This window comes from Cottoperca gobio, chromosome 4 (assembly GCF_900634415.1).
Source record: "Cottoperca gobio chromosome 4, fCotGob3.1, whole genome shotgun sequence".
Classification (NCBI taxonomy): domain Eukaryota; kingdom Metazoa; phylum Chordata; class Actinopteri; order Perciformes; family Bovichtidae; genus Cottoperca; species Cottoperca gobio.
Genome location: NC_041358.1, coordinates 6333195 through 6342770, shown reverse-complemented (window position 1 = coordinate 6342770; position 9576 = coordinate 6333195). Strand labels below are relative to the sequence as shown.

The window sequence follows — 9576 nt, the reverse complement described above, 5'->3', positions numbered from 1 at the left end:
CACAGTATTTGAGTGTAGGTCACCTGTCATTTCGCAGAACCCAACACACAATCACTGTAGTTACTTGTGTAAAACAGAAGACAGTTAGCTTAAAATTCTATTTTGGGTTGCAGTTTTGTGAGTAAATATGAGCCGTTGCGCATCTAGATTTATTCAATTAAGAGCAGATCTGGTTCATCTGAAGGACAGCTGAAGAACACTTCCTGTGAGGCCTTAAGAATAAATCAAGGTTTGATTAATTCCTGCAGAAACGGACATTTGTAACAAACCCAAATCATACATCATCCTGATCCCTCTGAGATTGCGAGGACCTCCGTTAATGTGGAGAGAGCACAGTCTCTCAAGCCGAAACAATATTTTAATAAATTCATAATCATCAATAAATCTGTAGACTAGTCTCTGCCTGAACGCCATTTCCTGCTCCTCTGAACAGGAAGTTAAGAAACCTCTGTTGCGCTCCTGAAGAATCAGCACAGACTCAGAATCATTTCACAAGTTAAAGTTGATCAAATTATTCTTGTCCTCAAAGCAGGACCAGTTTCACTCAGTTTATGACGTATTTGCTGCTCAGAGACACTCGATAAATACCGGCCCTGAGCTTTCTTACCGACTAAAGGCTGTTCGTTATGATTAACACTTCTACAAAATACTGTTCAGCTCAGATTTCAGGTGGATTAGGATTCTTAGGAAGAACATGTTCATTGTTACTGTGAAGTAACTGATCAGAAAACTACATCATGGCATCCTGATGGATTAGAATGAACTCGTTTGTACGATTACTCCCAGGTGAAGTGAATGCAGCATGATGACTCGGGGCTCTGGTTTAAAATGCAGTCAGACAACAAAGAAGTGCAGAACTATAATTTTAATGACTCGAGCCAGTATCACTGAAAAAAAAGCCATGTGTTAATTTATTACGTATGAGTTTACATATACGTGTTCATACTGTAATATTGGATGATGTACAGTATATGTAATACATAAATGTATAGACTGTATCTGGTGGCCAGTGATTTAAAAAAAACTAAACTAAAAACTGTGACGTGTTTTAACTCAGAATGTACTGCAGTAGTTTGTGGAGGCTGGAGAATGCCACCAACAGGATTTTAATTCATTACATTTGCATTTCCATGTCATTAAAACTACCTGATGTTTCAGTTTAAAGTTTTGTTTCATTATACTGTCCATAAATAATAGTAATAAAATGATATAAGAAAAAGAGTTGTGATGCCTTTTTTTTAAATGCCTCAAAATAAATGCAAGAAAGAGAAAATATATGTTAGTTGGAAGAAAAATTATTCTTAGATCCTTTTCCACAAGTAAGTTAAAAAAGAGGAAAAGTCTTGTTGTTACCTAAATCTTCTGTACGGTGGCCTTTTTAGGACATCTTAGACTCAATTTGTCAGTCTGATATGAACAGTCACTGTTCTTAGGCAATGTATAGTATTGAATGTCATAAAATGTAAAAGTCTTAGTTAAATGTAATTATAGTTATATCATTTATCACAGTATAATATGTCATGAACATATTTAAAAAAAAGAATAAAAAAGTAAAGAATGTCAGAACGGCATAAAGAAATGAAATAGGTCATAAAAAATGAAGTATGTCATAGCATAGAAATGGATAAAATGCCATAATAAAAGTAATAAAAAGTCATAGTATAGTATGTTAAAAACGTAATAGTATATCAAAAATGTTTTTAAAAAGTAAGTTGTATAATATGTCATGAAAATATCTCTAAAAAGGTAACAGTATAGTATGCCACTTAAAATGTCACAGAACACAGTTAATTTAATTAATAGTTTTAATTTATAAAGTAATTAAAGCTCTCAGATAAATGTAGTGAAGTCAAAAGTACAATATTTAGAGTAGAAGTATTAAATGGCAAAATATTCAAGTAAAGTACAAGTATCTCAAAATTGCCCTTTATTATTCACTTTATAAATGTAAAGTATTTTATGTATCAGTGTCATAATGGACAATAATAACTTCTGAGATGACTCTGTGAAGCACTGCAGATTGTTTACCTGACATGCTAACAGCAGCAACTACTGTTTGTTTTTAAAAAGGTCAAAGGTTACTTTTATGGTGGATGTTAATAATCAACAGAATTGAAAAGCCTCTTCAGAAAACAGTGTAATAAAACGGATCACTAGTAATAGAAGTCAGAGCTGGAACTTGAACTTTCATTCTTTTCTTCTGTTTTGATCGCTGATGCAGTTTGAACTGATCCAAAAGGTATGACATTTTGACATCAAATTAAAAGAAAGGTAATAATAATAATAATAATAGCAATAATAATATTAATAATGCACACTGATGTATTAACCAATGATGTGGTGTTAGTATTATTATCCTGGTTCAATTACATTTATTAAAGCAGACTGCAGAGTAACAAAGAAGTGACTTCAAAATGTATCCGGAATTATCAAGAGACTGAAGCAGCATCAGAGAATTAATTGCTACCAATTTTGATAATCTTGTAATAGACATTTACTTATATAAAAATAATATTCACTGGTTTTTAGATTCTAAAATGTGAATATTTAGTTATTATCCTTCCATGACAGTAAACTAGATTGTTGTTGTTTGTTGACAGTCCGGACAAAACAAGACGGCTGAATTTGCACTTTTGGTCTCTAGGAACTTTTTGCTGACATTTTAAATACCAAATATTTTATCAACCGACCAAAAAACTAAGCAGCAGTTAAACTGATAACAAAAAGATTTGCTGGTTGAAGTGTTTTCACACTGGTCTAATCTAAATGTTTGCATTGAAACATTAAGTCCTAAAAAATAAGTAATTATCTTCTTGGTATACAAAAGTACACAAGTTATTGTAGTTTAGTACAGATCAGACAAAAAATATGCCTTCAAAGATACATTTACTGACCCAGATGTGTATCACCAATAATGAATAACTGTCAAGTTAAAGCTTTTATTTAACATTGATGCACTGAGCAGTTTGGCAAATATTAGTAAGTGTTAATAGTGAACATGTTGATATTTTACATACTGAAACACAGGTATTGTATTGGTACCAATATTAAACATTTTTAAACAATAGCCAGCCTTTACATTTTGAAATATTAAGTATGAGTAATACCACGGTGTAAAAATACTCTGGTACAAGTAAAAGTCCTGCATTCAAATTTTCACTGTGAAAGTGAAAGTACAAAAGTATTAGCATCAAAACCTACTTGGTTCAACCAGACTGACAAAGAAAAAGGCAGAGAGAGACAAAGATTCCTTTGAGCAGCAGCTATAGAATATAGAAATATATATATATATATATATATATATATATATATATAAATAATGGGAGAAATCAGCAGTCATTGGTAAAATAAACTGGAAGCTTAGCATGAAAATGTGTGCAGATTTAAAAAGGAACAGCTTCCTGTTTCAGTGTTTCATTTTATTTCTTCTTCTTTTGAGGCCAAAAACATTTTAAATGTAAATAATACATTTGGTGTCTGAATTATATTGTTTTTATTTCTGTTAAAAAAGCCTTCATTCAAGGAAAGAAGAAAAACATCAATATAACAGGTGATTCCAAACATTTCAATAGTAGTCTATATATAGTATCAAATGAAAAATGTATATGATTTAGACGAGTAATGAGAAGTAATACAAATATGAGCTGTACAATAGTTTGTTTTACAGTTATTTTTTATAACTCATTGATGAAGTCAACCTTGAGTTGTTTTTTTGTCACATTTCAGACGTTTTGAGCCTGAATAACATCCACATTCACACAGGGGCTCCTTCCATCAATCAGATGAAACTTGTGAAACTTTCTTCGTAATCATGGCCATGTTAGACAGTAGAGTAGGGCTTTCTGGCACAACTTCACCTTCCTCCACAGTGCATGGGAAAAGGACAAAGACTAAAGAGCTCTGAAGTGCTACGCCTAAGTCAGCTGTTTTTAAACTCATTTTCTGTTTCTTTGTTTCATTTTTAGTTGATCCAAAATGAGCGAGTCAACAACTGAGGCAACTGAGATCAAAACATGGACCAAAGAGGACGTCCACCACTGGCTGTTGACTGAGGTCAAAGTTCATCAGACTTGTGCAGACACATTCATTGAGGAGGAAGTGTCTGGAGAGGTTCTAGATGACTTTGAGAAGGCAGACATATTAGATTTAATAAAAAAACACGGTCCTGCTGTCAAAATCTCATTTTATCTAGAAAGACTTAAGGAAGGATCACAACATGAGTCACAGTTCTCAGCTGATGTGGAAAACTGGACAAAGGAGCAGGTGACCCAGTGGTTACTGCAGCGTGTGAAGGTCGACGGCAAAAAGGCGGAGCGATTTCAAGAGGAAGATGTGTCCGGAGATTGTCTTGTTTGCTTCAGGAAGCAGGATTTTCTGGATCTGGAGCTGAAAAAGGGTCCTGCTGTCAAGATCCTCAAAGAGCTTGGTCGACTGAAAAATAAAGAGTTGCATCCCGTCAGGCGCAGCTTCAGATGGTCCTTTAGGACCAAAAACAAGCAGGAAAACAAGAAGACGAATATGGCGCAGGAAAAACCCCCAGAAAAGGACGAGCTCCCAACATCACGGGAGACAAAGAGGAAAGAAGTAAAATTTCAGTCTTCTGTGCATCACTGTGTTATTTTATTTCTAGTTCATGTGAAAGCATTTTTATGCAGCACAGTAGTTTGAGAGGTGTGAGGAGGTTCTGCTGCAGTCTGTTCAATGCAGGTCAAACTTTGGTGCTTTATTTTTTCATTTCTAATTTAATTTGCAGAATCCTGCTCCGTTGATCAAGAATATCCTGGATAAACTTTCGATCAACGATGTCAAGTCTTTCCTTTTCGAACTGAAGCATTACACTGACTCGGAGTATAAACCTATTCCTCTGAGCAAACTGGAAGGGAAGGACGCCATCGACATCGCTATGTTAGTGACCGACTACTACGGATGTGACAAGGCTTTATGCGTCACACGAGATGTTCTCCAAAATATGAATCAGCGTGAACTTGTTTCTCAACTGCAAAGCCACATGGGTAAGACAACTAAAGTAGTTCTGTATATTTACATTGTAAATGTCACACGTATGCATTTACTGCTGTAAAGACTTCAGAGTAAACTCAAGAGTCAGCACGTTGTTTATTAATTGATTCATAATGTAATTGTTCATACAGGTCAAATGAAGCTCCATCAGAAATATTGTGTTGATGAGGACACAGTGAAGTCAGACTCATCGTTCTGTTCCAGAAGTAAACACCAGGAGAGGGAAGAAAAAAATGTTTCTTGTTTCATGGATGTCAAAATAACACTGCCATCATGCATGGCAGCTAGACAAGAGCCTCACAATCCTTCCTACTGATCGAACTTCATTGATTTCAAACTCATTTGATTTTCATGTAAAAATGTGTGCATTGTACTACAATATATAACAATGATACATATGGAAAAATAGATGTAATGGGATCTATGATTTAGGGTTTACAATGCAGGAATAGTATAAGATAGCTTTAAATACATTGTAAATACATTTAGTCTTGTAAATACATTTTTGCCTCATGTAAAAGTTGTGAATAAATAAAATTGTGCTGCTGTTGTTGTTCTCATTCACTGATTCAGTCATTTTAACTAATTGTACTCGGCTTTTCTTCAATGATTTTAAGCTTTTGTTCATCAGTTTTTTAACATTTTCTGTACTTTTCTGCAAGCTAGGGATACTTTTTTATTACATGGATGACCAACGCGTTTCAACTCAAGAGGTCAAGTGATATGTGTCACATGCAATGTGAGTCCTGCCCACTTTTAAGATGTGACAGGGGGCAAAATCAACATAAATGTACACACACACACACACGCACACACACACACACACACACACACACACACACACACACACACACACACACACACACACACACACGTACAGCCAAACAAAACAAGAAAGATATTAAATTAAGGTTTAAATTAATTTAAAGGTTCAATTTGTAATTCTGAGCCACCTGCTTCAAAGAAACAGGGGTCAGTATTTCACCTCTAAACTGGGTCCATACAATCTGTAATGTTCATATTAGAAGAGACTTGAGCTCAGCCAGAACAAGCCCCAGCGTTGCCAGTGCTGTGGCTGGACTTGAGCTAACTGCTAACTGAAGCTACACCGTTTCCCGGGGCTGCCGACAGATATACACTCAGAGAAACAGCCTCCTGACAGCTGTGAGGACGAAGAGAGGTGGTGCAGGGGGTTTTCTAGTTTCTACCACTTTTGATTTAATCCAATAAACAAACTATAAAACAGACACGGCTGTAATATCTACAAGCGAGTCAGGCAGCTGTACTTCTTCTCCCTCTGTACTGAGGCAGACTGCAGCTACAGTGACTCACTATTACCTCTAGAGGAACACGTGGTATTACAGACTGGACGGAGCGCAGCTAGCTGTTAGCATGCTAACTTCAGTAGACATCTCTGCAACGCAACACATAGACGTCTTTGACACAACGTCAACACTGTTACCTCTTCACACTCTGTGATAATGTTAGTTCATTGTTTTAGTATTTCAAGTTTAAATTCTGGCAGATCTTACACACTGTTTATCTGAACCTTTAAAGTAAAGGTAAATAACTATGAAGATAACATTGTAAAATTACATAATATGTGCTAATCATACCTGTCAACATTGGAATTTCAAAATAAGGGAAATATTTTTGAAATTCCAATGTTGACAGGTATGTTTAACTTACCAAACTACTAAATTAGTAATTACTTACTAAATCGATTTGGCACAAGGATTGTCACTAGGCCTATATCAGGGATGGGCAACTTTGAGGATAGGGAGGGCCACAGAAAATGTGTCCTCACTACCAGAGGGCCACTTTGTGACCATGCACTTCCACCAGTAGGATACTATAACCCACAGGTGTCAAACTCGCACCGGAGCTACGACAGCACCCCCCCCCCCCCTCGCACGGAGCCCCGACAGCACCCCCCCTCGCAAGAACACGGGGATATCAGCGAGTAGCGCAAAAAGCCTCTCCAGGCATTTCCCACGGCTCATCCACCTTAAATCTGTGTGCATCTGTAAATCACACCTCTAATATTCATAATATTTACCTCTAGTGGAATTTGGTTCAAATGATTTGCTCATTTACAACTGTGAAACCAATAATTGTATTGATTTCTGGAAATTGACTTACGTAATGTATGGAACTGCATTTTAGTTGTAAATGCTTTGGTTACATTTGAAAGAGTTTATGCAGTAGCATAACAGGGGTGTTTCTAGGATGTGAAGACATTTGGGGCTTAGCCTGTACCTCTAAAACATTTAAAATTCCAACTCAATCATTACAAGAAGAGAGGCCTAAAACCCATTCCTCGTAGCCAACTGGAGGAAAAGGACTCCATGGACATCGCTACGTTAATGACCGACTACTATAGACATGAGGGGGCGTTATCAGTCACACGAGATGTTCTCAAAAAAATAAATCAGTGTGATCTCATTTCTCAGATGGACAGCAACATGGGTAAGAAAATGAAATCATTTTAATGTTGCTCAAAAACTAATATTTCTTCAATTCTATATAATATATTTTCCAGTTAGATGAGAGCCGCATTGATAGGACAAAGTCAATAGGAGAGCCACTTTTAGCGCAAAGTATGAAAAGCTACATCCAGTCATAAAAAGCCTGTCTGCTTATTAATCTGTCATCTCACCCAGAACATACAATATGCAATGCAGCCAACAAATACAAGCAGGATTGCCTTAATACTGGGATGATGTTGTCAAACTCTGCAAACAATATTTCTGCTGAAGCCAAAAAGCAGTCTTTCACAATTTTTGAGTCTGAGAAGTTTTTTTTTGCCAGAGCCAAAATCCATGCGATCTCAAAAGATGCCTCAGTAAGAAATCGATCCATTTTACGTCTGTAGAAACACGTGCGAACTAGCATGAAATGGTGAAATTATTGAAAGAAAATATAAATGTTCACTTTGAATAAATATTTTTATCCAAAACATCTGTGCCACAATTATTAGCACCCCTAGGAAATCCTATGATAAAAACCTAACTGAAGTATATTTCCAGTCATATCTTACATCTTTAGGTTCACCTGTTTGATTAGGAACTCTTAAGTGGTCAACCATGACTTCCTGTTTCAATGGGGTATTAATATGAGGTGACACAGGCCAAAATTCTCTTTGTCATTCTTCACTGTGGGAAAGACCCGAGAACACAGTGATGATCTGCGACGAAAAGTTGTTGAGCTGCACAAATTAGGAAATGGATATAAGACAATCTTGAAACAGTTGAAAATGCCCATTTCCAGTACAGGGCAATAATTAAGAAGCTTAAAGCAACAGGAGATGTTAAGAATCAGCCTGGAAGAGGACGTGTGTGTACATTGACACCACACACCGTGAGGAGGATGGTTCCACTGGCAAAATAATCTCCAAGGATCACAGCTGGAGAATTGCAGAGGTTAGTTGAGAAAGTCTCCAAAATGACCATCAGACACCGCCTACATCACCACAAGTTGTTTGGGAGGGTTGCCAGAAAAAAGCCATTTCTGTCAATTAACAACAAACTAAAGCGCCTACAGTTTGCCAAACGTTACTGGGACTTTGATTGGGACAGGGTTATATGGTCAGATGAGACCAAAATAGAGCTTTTTGGCAACAAACATCAAAGGTGGGTTTGGCGTAGACAGAAAGATAGCCATACAGAAAAGCACCTCATACCCATTGTGAAGTATGTTGTGGATCTTTGATGTTGTGGGGCTGTTTTTCTTCCAAAGGCCCTGGACATCCTGTTAGGATACATGGTATCATGGATTCTATCAAATACCAGCAGATATTAAATGAAATCCTAACAGCCTCTTTCCGGAAGCTTAAAATGGGCCGTGGTTGGACCTTCCAGCAGGACAATGATCCAAAGCACACCTCAAAATCTACACATCAATGGTTTACTGACCACAGAATAAAGGTTTAGCCATGGCCATCACAGTCCCCGGACCTAAATCCTATAGAAAATGTGTGGGATGAGCTGAAGATGAGAGTCTGCAAGCGTCAACGTCTGAATCTGAAGGATCTGGAGAGATTGTGTGGAAGAATGGTCTCAGATCCCGTGCCATGTGTTCACCAACCTCATCAGGCATTACAGGAGAAGACTCAGAGCTGTAATCCTGGCAAAAGGAGGCTGCACAAAATATTAAATGAAGGGGTGCCAATAATTGTGGCACACATGTTTAGGAGAAAAATATTTATTTAAAGTCAACATTTTTTTTCTTTCAATAATTTTACTTCAGTGAAAAGATCCGATTTGTGTGAATATTTTGAGTGAAAGGCCAAGACAATAAACAATAAAATACATTTTACAGCCTGTTTTGCAAATCTTTACTAAAGGGGTGCCAATCATTCTGGAGGGCACTGTAGCTGGTAGGTATGGACTGGAAAACACAATAAAAACATAGCACCAAGTGTTATGAAGTAAATCTTCCAATTTCAGATGAAAGGGATAAAAACTTAATTTATTAGACATATTTTTCTAAGAGTAACACCAGGCATACACAAACTGTGTACATATTATAATATTTATTCATACAATATTATTTGTA

General features: G+C 36.6%; 1 protein-coding gene across 1 annotated transcript; it reads left to right on the top strand.

Moving 5' to 3' along the window:
- Positions 1–3975: 3975 nt before the first annotated feature.
- Positions 3976–5521, top strand: LOC115006929 (uncharacterized). The gene is made up of 3 exons (XM_029429558.1): positions 3976–4584; positions 4754–5012; positions 5151–5521. The coding sequence occupies exons 1-3, from the start codon at positions 3976–3978 to the stop codon at positions 5333–5335; spliced, it is 1053 nt and encodes a 350-aa protein (XP_029285418.1). The 3' UTR covers positions 5336–5521.
- The last annotated feature ends 4055 nt before the right edge of the window (positions 5522–9576 follow it).

Bases quoted from the DNA above. Each gene is read 5' to 3' on its own strand.
- LOC115006929 (XM_029429558.1), top strand. From the start codon at position 3,976: ATGAGCGAGTCAACAACTGAGGCAACTGAGATCAAAACATGGACCAAA. The intron at 4,585-4,753 runs GTAAAATTTCAG...TTTAATTTGCAG, and splicing joins GGGAGACAAAGAGGAAAGAA to AATCCTGCTCCGTTGATCAA. The intron at 5,013-5,150 runs GTAAGACAACTA...TTGTTCATACAG, and splicing joins TCAACTGCAAAGCCACATGG to GTCAAATGAAGCTCCATCAG.